This window comes from Salvia splendens, chromosome 5 (assembly GCF_004379255.2).
Source record: "Salvia splendens isolate huo1 chromosome 5, SspV2, whole genome shotgun sequence".
NCBI classification, from domain to species: Eukaryota; Viridiplantae; Streptophyta; class Magnoliopsida; order Lamiales; family Lamiaceae; genus Salvia; species Salvia splendens.
The window spans coordinates 43,425,612-43,444,738 of NC_056036.1; the positions used below are offsets into that span (position 1 = coordinate 43,425,612).

Here is a 19,127-nt window from a genome sequence, read left to right on the forward strand (position 1 = left end):
CGTGAACATTTACACAATCGACGCTTAAAGTAATTGTGTAAGAATACACCATGTTCACTTTTCACATCTCCAAGTCTCCAAATGTATATTATGATATAGTATGAAATAATACATAAATGTACTTTTAAAGAAATGGTACACCAAATCTCGTACACCACTTTTTGTGGGTGCTATATAAAGAGTATATATCAATGGCAAACAAAAGTCGACATTGCTTGAAAAGGATAATTAAAAAGAAGTTTAAATCCGACAGACAACTATATTTTATTTGAATACAATTAGCTAGTGAGTCGCGGCCTCAGAAAAAAAAGCCAATAATCCAACAAGCGGCGACACGATATAAGTGGTGGGTTCCGATTTGGAGGAGTTGGCCCGAGCATCAGCAAAGGAGTCGTCTATCTCCGGCCCTCCGGATACGGCCCCTGTGAGCTCGTTAGGGTTGGGGGACGTGTTATTGAAATACGGAAACCATTCCTTGCATCCTATGTGATCGGGACGTTGATCCAACGACGGTATTGACGAACCCCGGTGGTGCATCCTCCTCGGAAACTTAGCGCCGTACCCCACCATGTAAGACATGTTCAATGGATTGCTTCCTAGTATATAATCCACCTACACAATTCAATTAGTTTCAATTAGTTTCCATTAAATTTTTGAAGGTATGTAATGTGTACCTGATTTTTTGTGAAATTCACGAGTTGGGTATGATTGATGATTTTGTCTTTGCATCGAATCACATGGGTAGAATTCTTCAAGTAATTAGTGTAGGCTAATACAAGGAATGAATAGGAGGTGACTTGTTGCAAATCGCATTTTCCTCCTCTCATCAAAAGCCCACCTGCAACACATCTATATACAATTAATACATATTTTTGAGGATTATCATGTCCAGTTCCATAACGTTTGAAAACAAATATTAGCACATATATAAAAGTGTTAATTTTTTTCTCAAATTAAACCATCCACTTTTTATAACCCAAATTATAAATATTGTTATACTAGTAGTATTAAATTAGAGGACATTACCAGCAGTGAATTGGACATTTTTGGTGGGAGATTCGGGCATAAGAGAACACATAAATGAGTCTGCATAGGATAGGAAAGGTGTTGTAGAAGCTTCCTTGTTGTTTTTAAGCACCCACTGCATCATGGTAGAGACAATGATTCTTTAAGATTTTGTGATGAAAAATGAAACATAGGATAGAAATAATCAAATAAACATATGTACATTGGAGACAAGAACACTTATTCCAGCATGTTTTGAATCCCAACTGAATTCGAAATTGGCTGCTTCGATGTTGGATTTGAAGGTTATGACATTTTTCTTCACATAATTCCAGTAATACACCTTATTGGTGGCTTTGTATAGCCATGCTGCGCCCCACAACAACTCATCCTGCAATTTTTTTATTTATCATAATTAATTGTTAGGTTGGTAAATTTGACAAAGAAACATATTAGAAATGAGCCACTCACCCCTTAAAAAATAAATATAATTGATCAAACAAACAAATGCGGATAAACCACCCATAAAGTTGTAGCACAACATTTATTTCTCAAGATAATTTATATACATTTATAGTAGTACTTACTTTGTAGCCACTGTAACTACAATAAAAAGGACATACTCCTTCACCAATACTGTCATTGTAAGATCCTCTATACTTGTCTGCAAACTCAAATACCTAATACAAACACACAAATAAATTTAGCACAAAATCCAAAACAAAAGATATAATAATCAAAATTACCTTAACAGCCCTTTCCAAAAGCACCTTGCCGTACGCCTCATCCCCGAAAGCCCTAAACGCCAAAGACGCGGCAGCCAGCGCCGCCGCGGTCTCAGCCGCGACTTCGGTTCCAGGCTTATTAGGAGTGACCGCATAGACCGTTCTCGGGGTGTCCATGTCTTCTGGCCTTTGCCAGCAGTTGTGGTCGGCGTTGGGGTCTCCGACCTGGGCGTAAATGATACCGGGGGCGGCCGCGGTGGATTTCAGGAAGTAGTCCGTCGCCCACCGCACCGCCTCCAGTGCATGCGGCAGCTCAGGGCCCATGGAGTTGCCGTGTTCGATCACACCCCAAGCCATCATCGTTATCGTGAACGCCATCGGGAAGTTGTACTTCACGTTGTCGCCCGCGTCGTAGTATCCACCGGTTAGGTCAACCTGCAATGTTATACTCCCAAATTAATGCTCTACCTAAAATTCCAAAATAATTAGATAAAAATGACGCTTACACCCTTATCGAATCCGTCGCGAAGACCCGAGTCCTTTCTCCATCTTACACGCTGCGTAGAGGGAAGCTTCCCTGATCTTTGCCCCTCAAAAAATAGCAAGCTTTTTGAGAGGGCATCGCCGTAATCATGCAATTTTGCATTTCCACTATTTACATACATTAACACTATCACCATACACATTATTATTTTTCTCACCATTCCCACTTTCATTTCTCCTAACACTAGTTATGGTGTTTCGTTTTGGTAAACCACAAGATTTTTTGTTTTTATAACAACAGATTTTCCATAAATAGATAGTTTTGGTTTAAGAAGTAAATGGGTCAACTTACTTCATTTTGTCTTTGAAACATAATTGGATAATTGTATTTATGTTTCATTCTCATAATCCAGAATAGCATAGTTTTGGACTTTTGGGGAGTACATGCAAATGCCTTAATTTTATTTTTATAATTCCTGAAAATTAAAGAGAGTTTCTCTTCAGAAGCAGCGCAAAAATTCATAAAGAATCATTTCCATCAATTGAATGATTTTTTCAATGCTTAACATTACGTCTTAAGATGTTCCACACTGTAAGTACTAGTATGCATTTGTCATCACACATAAATTGTATAGTGTCAATCTCTACGCATTCAGAAAATATTAGTATATGGAATTCAGCTTAATTTTCTGATGATTTTATGTAAATCATATTGACTTAATCACATTTTGTGACTTACTTAAATCAGAACATGACAGTTTCATTTGATTAAAATCGCGCATTTCGATATTGTATATTACCAACTATTGATACTAAATAGTCAAAATGTGGTCAATTCAGTAAAATCAAATTGCCTAAAATAAAAACAATAGTCAATTTTCATAAAAAATAAGATTGTTAAAATTATTACTATTACTACTACTATTATTATTGAAATTTTGCGTGGGCAATTATGTGACTGCATATCTTTAATTATTGTTGTCAAATAGGAGGATCTAAAGTGAATAAAGAAAATGGATAAATAAGATGTCAGTTGACGAATTCTTTTAAATATTTATGTATTAATAACTCATTATGTATCTGAAATTGAATGGTCTAAAGTGAAAAACTATCAAAGTGGCCTTGTAAAGTGGACCATTTTATGAATAAATGTAGGACGTAAGATTAGAAATGAAAAAGGTCGAGAAACATATGAGAATATTCAAAAAGTTAGTGCTACAAAATATCTTAGTTTTTAAGGAAAATCATAACCGAAATTCGTGGATCGCATACATGAATAACAGTTAATTACAATTACTAAAAAAAACGTGAATGTAGAGTCGGATCATAGAACAATAAAAAAGTTACAAAAAATTGAAAAAATGAATATTTCTTTGTGTCATTTGCCGTGTCAAAAGCGAATCTATATGTTAATAAACATTGCCGATTATAAAATAAGCACCATTTTATGTAGCAATAAGTGAGTATAAAATTGCGTATTATATAAGTGATCGAATTAAAATCATTTTCTAAATAAAAATAAGGTTATATTCATTTTTAGTTTTTTTAATTTTTTAATTTTACGATTATTATTTTGACATATGGAAATCATTTTTAATTAGTCTTTACTTAAATGATTATTTAATCAATATAATTTAAGGAACTCTTTAATTTATGGGAAATATTTCCCTTAATTTAAGCAACTTGATTTTAACTTTTAAATATATATTAAAATCATACACATAATGTTATACTCCTTATAAAGCTATTGGACATACATTATGAGGATACATGTCATCGTTCATTTGAATATCAACCTTGACGTTATATATAATACTAACATATATCATTAATTAGAAACAATACCGTAATTGATATTTAGTGAATCTCGCTAAAGATCATCTCCGCTATCTTTTATTTTATTTGATTTAGTACCTTTTATTTTAGTTAGTTATTTTCCATATCTTTTGTAATCTTTTATTTTAATTATCTTGCTTGATTAGCAAGATAGGTTTAGGGTTTAGAATTCCATAAATTGTAGAATTCTCTAGTATTTTGATTCATTGAGAAATAAAGTTAATTACTTGTTCTCATTCCTCGGTTCTGGCGGAAATCGCCCCCTAGCACCTCAACTAGGATTTATCTTGTTCTTCGTAATCGTTCGAGTGCTCTATTGTTGATCGATAGGATACAACATCCAATCAATTGGTGCTTTGATTGGTAATCGTTCGAGTGCTCTAGTGCTCATAACCAATAAAACCATAATTATATAATTTTCAATTATAATTTTTTTTATGAAAAATAATCTCATTTAAATTTCATAATTATATGACGATGAAGACATATTATTGGTTTGAAGGCCCATATATTTGGGCTGGGCTGCATAACCTCGCAATAGAAATAATTGCACAGTTGACGCTAAACTCTGAGCCCAATTAACAACGACAATTATTATGGTTTGGTTTGTTTTATTTTTCAATTATTGAAAATGTTCATTGAAGATTAATTGTTGTTTGATTTGCGACCTCAGTGTCGTAGGGTATTTTATTTAACAACAAATCTATGTGACCAAATTTTGTACAACCAAAAACTAGTTTATTTGAAAAAAATAGGTTTATTTATGCATTTAATTAAAATATATGGATGCATATATAGTATATTGAAAGTGCATAATATTGTGGTCATATATTTATGATTTGTGTATAATTTTTTTACTTTTTTGGAACCATAAATGTAATTAGTGCATACTTTAATTCAAATTTTAAAAACAATAGAAAGGAAATTCAAATATAAAAATAAAAAATGAGGTTAAAGGCTAATAAGTCTTTTTAACTTGTCCACTTACTTACATTTATTATTTTAATATATAATTAATACATAAAATTATTAATATAACCTTATTTTGGTTATACAAAATTTGGTGGTTTATCATCACTCTTTTTTTTTATGAGTAAATAAATCAAATAGAACCAAAACCAAACGTTTACATCATACACTCGGACATACCCGGGGAATTACAAGAGATATAGCCACAAGTTGGCTAGTACAAAGCAACATGGTAAATACCAAGAAATGAACAACACGGGGCAAGCCCCCAAAAAGGACGATCGCAGTTCAAGTCACCCAACTAAACCCAGAGTGGGCGGGCCTCGTTAAAACCCCTTGCGGAAAAAACCCCATGAGATAAAAACCCCTTGTGAGTGACTCAAGGTGCGTCGAAAACCAAAACATCTAAAACCTGTGAATTCCATCATCTGTCTGGAAGGTGGAGAAGAACATGCTCATGTGGAAAGTGTGAGTACAAGATGTTGTAGGTATCTTCTTTAATCTCAAAGATGACCCTAGTTGCGTCCCAAGTTTTCCCATCAAAGATAATCTTGTTCCGGGTCCTCCAAATGATCGCCACTTTAGCCATGAGTGCAATCCTTTTCGCCATCTGGACAATCAAAGGTGTTTTAGGTATTAAATTATTTGTTGGAAGCTCTAATTGACCGATTTTCTCATTTGAATAGCAAATTCCGTTTAGGGTCATTTTTTGGGATGTTACACTCCAACAGTCAAAAAGATGCACACTCGCAGGGGAGGAGGTGAGTGGGCATCACCGCGCGCTGGGGGAGTGCCACGTTGCCCTAGGCACGTGTCCTGTGTTACGGACTCAATTCCCACATCGGTTGTGAGAACAACTGATGTGGGGTATATAGACTAAATGAGCTCTCTCTCCTAATAGGCTAGTCTTTTGGGATGAGTTCTCATGTTTGGTCTGTATTAATTGGTGCTCTCATTGAGAGCCCAAATGACTCGGAGTGGTGGTCGGGCAACGAACTCGCCGTGACCAACGAGTGCGTTTGGGACCGCTCGGAGTGGTGACCCACGGAGTGGTGGCCGGGCAAAGAATCCGCCGTGACCAACGAGAACTCGGAGTGGTGGCCTGGCAAAGAACCAGCCGTGACCAACGAGAACGTTGGCCCTTAAAGGAGGGTCGAATGTTACGGACTCAATTCCCACATCGGTTGTGAGAACAACTGATGTGGGGTATATAGACTAAATGAGCTCTCTCTCCTAATAGGCTAGTCTTTTTGGGATGAAGTTCCTTAACTCGTAGATTTTGCGTCGAACGTCGCGGGAGCTTTTGCCCGTCGATCAATCCGGCGTCAAAATTATGATTTTGTGCGTTTTGCACGTTTGAAAGGAAAGAGAGTAAGAGAAAATAAAATAGAAGGATAATTGATATTTCTTGAATTGATCAAAATGACTAACAATGTCCACTATTTATAATAGTGGATACTAACTTAATGAGCAAGATAAAAGATATGAAAAAGATATGCAAATCCATAATTAACTAACTAAATAATAATAATAATAATAATAATAATAATCGTATCAACTCCCCCACGGTTGAAATACACATTGTCCTCAAGGTGGGCACCATGAAGCAACGATGAGTGTCGAGGAATCCTCCTGGGTCAAACATACACCGAATATTTGAGCGTCTCCCTGCATCACCTCCATCAAAAATCATCAAAGGATGACTATTGTGGTTGCCAAAATTCATCGTTAAAATGGGAAGCTTGTCCACGCGTCCCAGAATGCTCAAACACGACGTGTCCTTGCGCGGAGGAATCCACCGTTTATCACCGTCAAGCGATGTTGGTCGATGATTCATTCTTGCAACATCACCATCAATTGGATTCGCGTCATCATTAAAACCTATATCATCCAAATTGTGAAATTTCTCTGTAACTCTACTCTTGCTGAGAGAAGAACTAAAGCAGTCGCGTTTCACACCCTCTGAAATCCCCAATTTTATAGAACCGGGGAAAACAACAAGTACAAAATGAGGGACCGATGTTGGAACGGTATTGGAGTTGCCCGACTGAGAGATCACGGCTAGTGGGAGTGGGTCATCGTCTAACAATTCGCCCTCATCTCCATTGATATCGGGGCTGCACGAAGGAGCTGGCGGGGGCAGATTCATGGACGAGACAGCAGTTGTAGCGGCCAGTGGGGCGGCTGTGCGGAGATGGCTCGTCGGCCTCATTGCGGCGTGTGGATCACCCAGGCAACGTTCACGTGAATCCATCTGAGACCCCAATTCCCTGACAATAGCAGTCAAACGCTCGAGCTGTGAAGCCAAGTCAGCCACCGTTAGGCTCGGTTCAGACTCCGGCGTCACTGGATCACGTGGCATGTCGAGAGGCTCCAAATGGCCGACATCATTAGTCGTTGGGAGACATTGCCAATCCGGTTGATCGGGAGGTTGCAGATATAACAACGGCGGTTGATCATAGGTCGAAGAACTCTGCTGCGTGCGCACCCATGGAAGGTCCCAGCAAGTGGGTTGTCTGAGCGCGGTGTGGTGTGGCTGCTGAGGCGGTTGATAAGGCTGAGAGTATCCCTGCTGCGTGCACAACTTTGACGGGTCCCAACAAGAGGGCGGTGGTGGCGAGTACAAATCTGGCTCGTAGGACGATGGTTGCAGATACGCAGTTTCCTGGCGCAGCCATGGCGGGTCCCAGGAAGTGGGTTGACGGGCTTGGTAGGGATGGTGTTGTGGGTGGAGTCTCCCATCCTGTGGATATGGATATGATGATTGTTGATCTAACGCTCTGCACGGATGAAGCAGAGGTTGAGATACGACGGGCTGCCATGGGTGGTAATCCGCCTGCCGGAGTTGATATCCGGTGTAGCTGTACGACATGTAGACAGCGATTCGGAGGAAGAGATCATGATGAAAGCACCAATTGTTAAGGATGAAGTTCCTTAACTCGTAGATTTTGCGTCGAACGTCGCGGGAGCTTTTGCCCGTCGATCAATCCGGGGTCAAAATTATGATTTTGTGCGTTTTGCACGTTTGAAAGGAAAGAGAGTAAGAGAAAATAAAATAGAAGGATAATTGATATTTCTTGAATTGATCAAAATGACTAACAATGTCCACTATTTATAATAGTGGATACTAATTTAATGAGCAAGATAAAAGATATGAAAAAGATATGCAAATCCATAATTAACTAACTAAATAATAATAATAATAATAATCGTATCATCCTGCCAAATCGGGACCAACCCTTAGCGGAGGGCAACCCTCTACGACGGACCAACCGCAACGACATCCAGTCGGTGACCCTTCCCACCGGGACGGGCCAGCCCGCCGCAGAGATCATCGTTGCGGGCTCTAGAAAACTCTCCTTTTTTCTTTGCATCATGAAAAATGCTCAAATTGATTTTGATGAAATAGAGAAAACAAGAGGAAAAAACCCTTGTGTAAAACGAAATTCTTTTATGAAATGCCGGCCAAGTCCACATCAACTTCTTGAATATTCCCCACAAGCCATAAATGCAAAATTTTGCCACATCAGGTAATGGGTGGGAAATTAATATCCCGATCAACGCGATATTATTTGTCAAATTTGAAGTTCATGAAAAAAATAAAAAAAAATTGAATTTTAGTAGCATGATATTAGGCACCTAAGGACCCATAAAATTTTGCCCATTAATTGTGACTTCTTTATCGCCTTTAGTAAATAGTGTAGCACAGCTATATTTTCTCTCCGAAAATTCCATGCATTCTATATTCCTTTCGTAACCTGTCACATAAAATTACAGATGGCAATATACTTAAATACAAGAAAACTAGGAGTACTAATTAGACGGTTGTAAGAGAATCCAACAATGACTGGACCGAAAAATTCAGGGTATGCTTCTAAACACACCATCCATTTCAGGAACAAAACTTTTTCTTTTTGTTTCTCAAACTCACGAAAAATTAAACAAAGAAAGGAATCAAATCAAGATCCTTGATAGTTTTAGAAACCCTTGTCTCTGAATGATCAAGCATTACAAATATTGATAAATGGAGGAATGGCCCTTTTTGTTCATTTATAAAAAATGGCTCTTTCTGCCAGAAAATTGAGGTGTTTCATTTATGCAATATTATTTCTTGATTGGAAGATTGGATAACTCAAAAGAGGAAGAAGACGGGCACGCAGAATCTGCATGCATGCAGATAAGAGAGGAAGAAAGAAGGAGGTTTAATGTTGAGTTTAATGTTGAGTACCCAAAAAGGAGAAGGAAAGGGACAAAGAAAAAGAGAAAGAGAAAGGGAAAGGGAAATTAAAAATGGCATCAAAGAAAAGGGAAGTGATAGAAGAGATAGGTGTGGTGATGGGATTGGTTTCTGTGCAATTCTTGTACGCGGGAAATGCAATTTTGCTGAGCATTATTCTGAAAACAGGACTCCAGCCTTCTTCTCTAATAATATGTTCCACTTTTGCCACTTTTCTTGTGCTCTCACCTCTTGCAATCCTCTTTGAAAGGCACGTCTAATTTATTTCCTTTAAATTAAATAGGGAGTATATGTGAATTGAAAAAGAGTAAATAGTGGGTCCATGCATGTTGCAGGAGAAAATGGCCGTCAAAGATCACCTACAAGCTTGTTATACAGTTGCTTTTACTTTCGTTTGGGGGGTAGGTATTTAATTTTATTATGTTATACTATACTACTAGACACTAGCTAGTATTTAAATGAATTAAGTTACGATTTGTGGATGCAGGGTGACAGTGTTTCAGTCGTTGTTTATGAAAGGAGTTCACCTGACCTCACCAGCAGTAGCAACAGCAATGCCAAATCTAGCACCGGGGCTCATCTTTTTCATCGCCTGTGGCTTCGGGTTAGAGAGAATGGACATAGGGTGCAAGTACAGCAGAGCAAAGATAGGCGGGACGATGCTGTGCGTGTTAGGAGCCGTAGTGATGAGCCTCATGCAGAGCGACCATTCCAACACAAACACCAAAACTCCCACTGACTTCAACTCACAAACAATCCTGGGTTGCACCTATCTCATTGCTGCTGTTTTTGTTCTGTCCACCCAAGTTGTGCTGCAGGCTATCACATTGAGGGATTTTTCAGCACCCATATCAATGTGTTCCATAACCTCGTTGCTAGGTTCGATGTTAACAGCAGTAGTGGAGGTTGTCCTAGATGAGAATTACTGGGATTGGGACTACCTGCATCTTCAAGATTTGCTTGGCTACTCCATTGTGGTAATTAATTACTATCTATACTTCCATTCTTAATTTCTAGAGGTTTATGATTTCGAACAGGCAGGCGGGATCAGCGGAATGTGCATAAGCGTGAACGCATGGGCAATGAAGAAAAGAGGTCCAGTTGTGGTCTCCATTTTCAACCCTCTCGGAACTGTTATTTCTGCTGCCACCTCTATCTCATTAGGCGACTCCATTTCTGCCAAGGAGTATGTTTTTTTTTTTAATCTGTTAACTTATCATATCCGTATAATTTGTCTACCTGTGCTATCGCAGCTTGGCAGGAATGTTGGTGATGTTCAGCGGTCTGTATTTGGTGCTTTGGGCTAAACGAAATGAAAGCAATGCAAAGAGTCCCAATGTCGACCACCACGCCGCCGATGACACTATTGTCTTTGATATTGAGAAGCCTCTTTTAACTTGATTTTTTTTCATTGGAAACAAACTTAAAAAATGTAAAATGTGGGAAGTTAACTTTGCTACTTTGATACCAAGCCTCATAGCTCAACTGGTTGAGAAGGGAGTCAAGGATATGACGCCATCTAGTCCTGAGTTCGAATCCTGGATGACCCAACTTGGGATTAATTTCCCTGTGGGCCCAAGGCTTGTTGCCTTGGGACTTTGCAAGCATACGGGCCTGGACCAGTCTGAGGGTGGTCAACTTACGAGCCGAGACCCGTCTGAGGGTGGTTAAGCAGCTAGTTCGTGGGCCACGAGGGAAAGGGAGAGGCCGGTGCTTGGCCTGGACCCGTCTGAGGGTGGTTAAGCTGCTAGTTCGTGGGCCACGAGGAGCAGGAGGAGGCTGGTTCGGACGTGACCACGAGGGGCTGGAAGAGGCTGGTTCGCTTGCCAATGTATCTCGAACTCCGATGTGAGTGTGTGTGTGTAAAAAAAAAAAAATCTTTGCTACTTTGATACCAGGCGGAACCTTGTAGGAAATAAAGCAACTTTTACTTCCGGAACGCTTCACATGTTGCTGAAATAATGCCTCTGTTCAACAACAACAAAAATCATAAATAGGAGTATATTTTACTATCATATGGAATAAGTTAGAACTTTCTTACCCACGACTCACGAGTTCAATCTTTCACCAAAGCCCCATAGGCCATAACATATAAGGTGCAAAAATCTAATCTGCAAAACTTGTTGAAAAGTAAAATGCGGAAAATAAAAACCGAAGAACTCTTGAAAACTACATTTTGATAGATTTGAATTGTTATTTGTCATACAATGGACATCTCTATTTATAGGACTAGAGAATTATTAAAGGTACATAGGAAAAATACAATTGGAACTATAACCCTATAAATGATATCCTCTTTTCAATACACTTGGGACTCACATGTTTCTCTTTCCAACATACTTGGGACTCACATGTCCTTTTTCCAATACTCCCCCTCAAGTTAAGTATCGAGTTGTCCAACACTGAACTTGCATGATCTTCATTTTGATGAATAGTTTATACTCGTATTCAGGAGTCCTTCACTTTTCATTGATAGTTTATGCTCGTATCATAGAGCTTTTTCAATTCATCATTGATAGTTTATACTCGTATCAAGGAGTTATTTTTTCTTCATTGAAAGTTTAAACTCGTTTCAATGAGCTTCTTCAATTTTCTGTTGACAGTTTTAACTCTTGTCAAAGAGCTCATCAATTTTTGGTTGACAGTTTTAGCTCGTATCAATGAGCCATCTTCGACAGTTTTAACTTGTGTCAAGGAGCCATCTTAAACAGCTTTTGCTCGTATTCAGGAGCCTTCTTAGATAGTTTTAGCACGAGTCTAGGAGCCATCTTCATTTTTTCTGACAGGTTTGACTCTTGTCGAGGAGTTAATTTAGTCCAAAAACCATTAATTTGGAAGGCCATTCTAGGCCCATTTAAGCTCAAATGCAATGAGCTCATTCTTTTCATTGTTTCCCTTCTTGAGCCCAATAATACTAGGCCCAATTTTCTTTTATCCTTTTCTTGGAAATACTCAATTGAGAAGACGTCAACACCCGCCTCCTTTCTCCTCTCATCCCCGAGAACAACCTGTCCTCTGGCGGGAATGCGCTTGCCAGCATCTTCTCAGGATTCTGTCAACCATTTCGTTGGTTATCTTCTCAGTAACCGCCTCCATAACCTTAGCTTTCCGGGGACAGTCTCCCCCCTGTGACGGCTTCCACTTTAGAAGCTGACACGAGCTGAGACTTCTCCTCATTAGGGATGGAGGAAGTACATGATTTCATACAATGGCACAAAACTAATAAGGGCGTCTTCCACCAGATAAAATTGATAAGAAAGAATCACCATTAACAGCTGTTTTAAATATGAGAATTCAAAATTTGCAAATGTGAATTGAGAAATTAATGATTGTCCCAGCTGTTTTGGGGAAGAAGATGACCCATCCAATCTTAAAATACTATATTGAATTATATGTATATTTGAAAGTTAATTTTAAATAGTACTTCTTGGGGATTAATAATTTTATCCTTGAAAGTAGCATCGAGTTGATTTCCTCGTATTGAGTATTCCTTTCGTCTCATTCAAAATGTTTACTTTTTCTTTTTAGTTTGTCTCACTTAAAGATGTCCACTTTCTATATTAATTGAAAAATAAATCCCTCTTTTTTATTTTTCTCATTAAAATATTCAACTACTTTTTTTCTCTACTTAGTATATAAAATAAAATACGAGTAGCATGGGACAGAAGGGTTATGTATTTCTCTTTTTTTTTTTGTAATTTATGACCTTAAAAAATTTTAATGTGAATTTTGGCTATCTGGAGGGAAGTAGATATTTTTCTCCCAAAAAATAAAATACTCCTATAATTAGGGAAAGTAAATTTGATTCATTCATCCTACTATAATATGGCTGGATTCCCCTCTCCCCTGTCTGCCTCAATACATGCGTACCATGGAATCATGTAAAATCTGCTGGCGTTCATCTAGTCTCATTTCTTGGACCAAGTTTTCACTTCCATAAAATAAAAGCTAAGGGACAAAATTTTTATCACCAAAACACTAATCAAGATGGAAACATTGAGCATACAATACAACGGTGAGTGTTCATAATCTGCATCAGTGAAAATGGTATCAGAAAATGAAAGAATGAGAATGAGCTTGGTGAAAGTGGAACATCAGTTCAAATATTACCTCGATTTCACTAACGCCTATCTGTTTTGCCAGTTGACCTCTTGCCAGAAAACAAGTGTTTTGGTTTGAGAGTTGGTATGCTTCTCCTCTACGCGCCTCCTTGTTCCTGTTTTTGCTTCAACTTTTAGCAATCTTGTCCACCATCTACTTCAGATTGGCCGAGCCTGACCATTTTTTAGTTATTACTATTAATTAATATTTTAAAATGAACATTTTACTACTACTATTACTTTACTCCCTCCGTCCCATAAAGATTGTCTCATTTTTCTATTTCCGTCTGTCCCACAAAGTTTGGTAGTGGACCTCATATTCCACCAACTCATTCCTACTCACATTTTATTATAAAACTAATATATAAAAGTAGGATCCACATTCCACTAACTTTTTCAACTCACTTTCCATTACATTTCTTAAAACACGTGCCCGGTCAAAATAGGACAATCTTTGTGGGACGGAGGGAGTAATTTTTTATAACTTGACCAAGATTTCCTTTTGAAGCACCATCAAACTCTTAGTACAAGAACGCTATGAAGGACACATAAATAGCTTTATAAGCATAGAAATTTGTGTTAATTCTTTCACTCATTACTTATTACATATTGTATAAATACTAGTACTTCCTCCATCACACAAAAGATGTCATATTTGTGGGATGACACGAGACTTTATTTTGTATGTTAAGTAGAGGGAAAAAAATACTCCCTATGTATCAACTAATCAAGTCGTATTCCTCTTTGTGATGTCCCAACTAAGTTGAGTCATTTCTTTTTTTAACAAAAAACAAACATCCAATCAGTCTTACTTTATTCCACCATCTACTTTACTATCTCTTTATCTTTCCTACTTTATTCCTCTCCTACTTTTCAACACAATTTGTTAATCTCCGTGCCCAAAAGTTTTGTCTCAACTTAGTTGGGACGGAGGGAGTATTTATATGAGAGAGAACTTTAAAGAAAGTGAGACATCTTTTGTGAAACTAATAGACTACTCCTATCTTTTACCATGAGTTAAGTGACATTTTATGAGTTGGTAAGGTTATAAATATTACTCCCCCCGTACTACTCAAGATGGCCATATTCTTGAGTGGCACGAGATTTTAGGAAGAGTTGTTAAGTGGAATATAATAGAGAGGAAAAAGATAATTGAATATTTTAATGAGATGAATAAGTTGGATTTAGATGGCAAAGTAAACTATTTTGAAGTTGAAGGAAAAAAGTTTTATTTGGTAGTTATGTCATTCAAAATTAATTTTTATTTATAAGTACTAGGTTTGAAGGATTTAAAAATAGGTTATCGAGTAAGTACGACGAATTTAAACATTTTCTAGGCCCTTTACTGCAACCATGAATGATTTTCATTTCTGGCCCATTAAAAACTGTGGGCCCAGATTCTAGACCCATCACGGAAACCACGCAGCGGCCCAATTTGATTTTGAACCACAACTATAATTCAATTTTAAATACCATGCCACAACTATCTTGATTATCTGTTAAACAAATGTTCACATTAGAAAACAACAAACTTCCCAACCAATCCATTATGTGTAATTAATCAAGAATTACAAGGTCACTTAATTGGCATCCAATTAACAATATTAATGTAGTGATATTCCTCCTTCCAATCTACATCATAAATTCATAATAGATTAATATATACCTTAATCTTTTAAGTCAATAAGACCATTCAACGTCAGGAGTATTATTTGATTAGATGATTGAAGATAAAAAAAAGAAATGGGGAAGAACAAAGGGCATCTCGGATAGGGGGTGTAAAGATATGGAGTAGTGGAAAACAAGCACTGAAGTGAGAGTGCAAAATATGCTCCAACATTTATATGGAGTTGCTCCTTTTGAGTCTTTCAATAAAAGAATCACATCCCTCTTCATTTCATGTCACCACAGAATGATATTAAATTGATATCTTAATATATGTCAGAAATATAAATTGAAGCATGGTCTCTCTCTGTCTACGTGTCTTGTTGTGATGAAAAGGAGAGGGGCACTTTGGTTGGAGAGTGATCCAATGTCTATAATTAAAACCCCACATATCTCAGTCAATCACTAAGCTTTAGATAGATGCTTATTCCATCCCTCTCTCTTATCATTGTGACTCATTTTCAATGCATCTGTAGCATAAAGATGCTACCATCATCCATTGTCCCACTCCAAATTATTGCTAAAATATTAGTAGTATAATAATTTATAAATAAATTTGAAACCCAAACAAAATAGAAGGAATTGAACTAGATATATATATATGGTGCAAAATGTTTATACAAATCTCTCTTTTGATGCTTGTAGTACGACATTGTACTTCGATTATATAACTATATTTGTTGAATTGAGGTTTGACCTCTAACCTTCCCTCAAACAATCATTTAACTAATATAAATTGTACATATATGTATTCAGTTATTTTTGTATGTACATATATAATGAGAATTAGATGCATTGATGTGTTTGGAGTTGTTTTTAGTTAAGGAAACAAGGGGCAACCGCGAAACTTAATTAAGGTATGCTTGAATAAGTAAAAAGAAACATCGAAAAGGAAAATACTACCCTTTTTCAGCCCCCAAATAATTACTACTGCTCTTAATTTGTAATCCCCGATAAAGAATCAAACAATCAATGATTGCAAAAACTAATTCACAGAAAGTGTGTCTAATTACTTGGACTAACAAGAATTATCTTAGAAGTACATAAGGCCATCCACAACGCTGTCTCTATACCGTCTCTTAAACCGTCTCTTAACTACTATTTGAGCACTATTTGAGGGCCCCACTGTCCTTTTTTCCTCCATCTCTTAACTAAGAGACGGAGGCTGCAACGCTCCGTCTCTTAACCGTCTCTATACCGTCTCTTAATTACTATTCATTCAATTTAATTTATAATTTTTTTAAAACCCAATTCAATTTAAACAAACACACTTTATTAAAATTAAAACAATATTACAACTTAACATTAAAAAAGCGAAGACATAATTAAAATTCTAAAAAATAAAAATGACATAATTTAATATTCTCCGCCAAAGTTTTCCCAAATGTGCTCAATTAGATCCTCTTGGAGTTGGGTGTGGGCGCTAGAGTCGCGTGTCCTTGCCCGAATAGCCAACCGTTCTTGTATAGATGGATGCGCTCCACTTCGCGGCGGACTACTTGCAGTTGAGCTTCCGGGGGATTCGGGGTCGAACCAATTTCCGGCATCGGGTCCTTCATCTCGGACAATCATGTTGTGCAAGATTATGCACGTATACATGATGTCGACCATGCTCTCCATGAACCACGAACGAGCCGGGGCTTTGATGATGTTGAAGCGCGCTTGGAGAACCCCGAACGCCCTCTCCACATCCTTGCGCGCAGCCTCCTGCTTCTGCGCAAAAAGAGCCTGCTTTGGGTTCGCTGGCCTGCCGCACGTCTTCACGAAGGTCGGCCACTTCGGGTAGATGCCGTCGGCGAGATAGTACCCCATTTTATACCGTCGGTTGTTGGCGACGAAGTTGATGGCCGGCGCTTTACCATCCAAAACTTCGGTAAAGAGGTCGGACTGTTGGAGCATGTTTACGTCGTTGTTCGAGCCAGGGACCCCGAAGTACGTGTGCCAGATCCAAAGTCGGTAGTCGGCAACGGCCTCGAGTACAACGGTTGGGTGGGTGCCTTTGTGGCCGCTCGTGTAGGAACCCCTCCAAGCCACCGGGCAATTCTTCCATTGCCAGTGCATGCAATCGACACTGCCAAGCATCCCGGGGAATCCGTGCACTTGTTCGTGCAGGTTGAGGAGGAACTGACAATCCTCCGTGGTTGGCCTCCGGAGAAATTCGTCACTGAAGGCTGCCCGGACGCCTCTGCAGAAGTTGAGCAAGCACAAGCGCCCAGTACTGTCTCCGATGTGCAGGTATTCGTCGAATATGTCGGCCGTTTGTCCAGTCGCAAGCTGCCGGATGGCTGCAGTACATTTCTGCAGCGTCGTGTGGCTGGGACGACCGACCGCGTCGAACCCTTCTCGGAAGAACTCCTCCCTGGCCGCCAAAGTATTCGCTATGTGGAGAAATAGCGGTTTCCGCATGCGGAAACGGCGACGGAAATAGGTATCTCCCCAAATCGGGTTATCGCAGAAGTAGTCGCGTACTAACCGTGCGGCGGCTTCCTCCCGGTTCCGATTGATGTACTTCCGGGAGCGTCGTGGGGGTGGTGCGGCTTCCTCCGCCTCTCGTCGTCGATCTTCTTCGAGTGATTGTTCCATTAATTGACGCATTTGCTCAAAAGGATCCATTTGTTTGAGTTGATTGAAGATGGAAATTGGAGTGATAGAGAGGATTTGAGAGGAATAGATGTGTGTTTGTGTTTGAAATGAGTATGGAATAGAATTATTTATAGAGTAAAAAAATTAAAAATTTAAAAATGAAAATAAATATTTAACGGTAATATTACCGTTTGAAAAAAAAAATTTTTTTTTTATTAAAAATCGATTTTTTTTTTAAAAAAATGAATTATTGCGTCATCAGTGACGACGCCCACTCGCGGGCCAGCGAGTGGGCGTCACGCACGCATGGGGACGTGCCACGTGTCTCGGGCGCGTGGCGAGACAGCTCGTCTCGTGTCTCTCCGAGACGAGCTACGCGACGAGCCGGTCGCGAGCTGGAGACGAGACGGCCGCTGCAATGCGTCTCGCGGGGGTCTCGTCTCTCCGAGACGAGACGCGAGCCCGGCGCGAGACGCGTTGTGGATGGTCTAAACACTACAAGAATTATCTTATAATAGCATACAACTAGATTCTAGAGATACAATTACCTCACATTGGAAAATTTTGAAAAATAAATTGGGGGCATCCATCCGTTGAGAACGATACAATTACTTGCATTGAAATTTTTTGAAAAATAAATTAAAGGTGTAAAGAAAAGCGTCTATGAGTTGAGGACATAATTGTTCGCTAAACTTTAATCTTTTCATTTGCGTCCCTTTTTTAATTGGGCGTCAAAACTAAAGACATTTTTTTTAAAATAGTAGGTATGTTATGTGGTGTATTTAGACATTTTTTTACTGTAACTTAGTTAGTATTTGATCACACATCAGAGTTGCGTTAGTGTGCTAACTAATTTACAGTAATAACTAATAATTTTCAATTCTGTGTATTAAAATTATCAACACAAAGACATAATTATCAATACGACATGTAAATTTAAATATCAACACAAAGACATAAGTTTATCAACACAAGAATATTGATAAATTTATGTCTCGGTGTTGATATTTAAATTTACATGTTGTATTGATATAATTATGTCTTTGTGTTGATAATTTTAATACACATAATTGAAAGTTATTAGTTATTACTGTAAATTAGTTAGCACACTAACACAACTCGTGTGTAATCAAATACTAACTAAGTTACAGTAATAACTAATATCAATTTTGTATGTTAAAAACATCAACACAAAGATATAAATTTATCAATCTTCTTGTGTTGATAAACTTATGTCTTTATATTGATATTTAAATTTACATGTTGTATTAATATAATTATATCTTTGTGTTGATAATTTTAACATACAATATTGAAAGTTATTAGTTATTATTGTAAATTAGTTAGTACACTAACGCAATCCTTTTGTTGCAATATGTATGAGGGGTTTACGAACGAGTATGTTATATATATCTTGACATCTTTTAACTTTTACTTCTCTAATTTTTCAAATATGGCTCTGAAAATTTTCTCTTTCTTCTTTGACAAAATATACACCCATGCTTTCATCAAGTCTTCCACTAA

The 19,127-nt window shown here is 38.0% G+C and overlaps 2 protein-coding genes across 2 annotated transcripts; one reads left to right on the top strand and one right to left on the bottom strand.

Moving 5' to 3' along the window:
* Positions 1-282: 282 nt before the first annotated feature.
* On the bottom strand, positions 283-7,380 carry LOC121804338 (endoglucanase 8-like). Its single transcript, XM_042203824.1, has 9 exons — positions 6,818-7,380; positions 2,237-2,381; positions 1,752-2,165; positions 1,678-1,685; positions 1,593-1,608; positions 1,229-1,396; positions 1,027-1,141; positions 675-838; positions 283-612 (listed from the first exon to the last, which is right to left on the bottom strand). The coding sequence occupies exons 1-9, from the start codon at positions 7,378-7,380 to the stop codon at positions 283-285; spliced, it is 1,923 nt and encodes a 640-aa protein (XP_042059758.1).
* Positions 7,381-9,308: 1,928 nt separating this feature from the next.
* On the top strand, positions 9,309-11,194 carry LOC121804339 (WAT1-related protein At5g47470-like). Its single transcript, XM_042203825.1, has 5 exons — positions 9,309-9,505; positions 9,591-9,656; positions 9,743-10,232; positions 10,293-10,441; positions 10,509-11,194. The coding sequence occupies exons 1-5, from the start codon at positions 9,309-9,311 to the stop codon at positions 10,654-10,656; spliced, it is 1,050 nt and encodes a 349-aa protein (XP_042059759.1). The 3' UTR covers positions 10,657-11,194.
* The last annotated feature ends 7,933 nt before the right edge of the window (positions 11,195-19,127 follow it).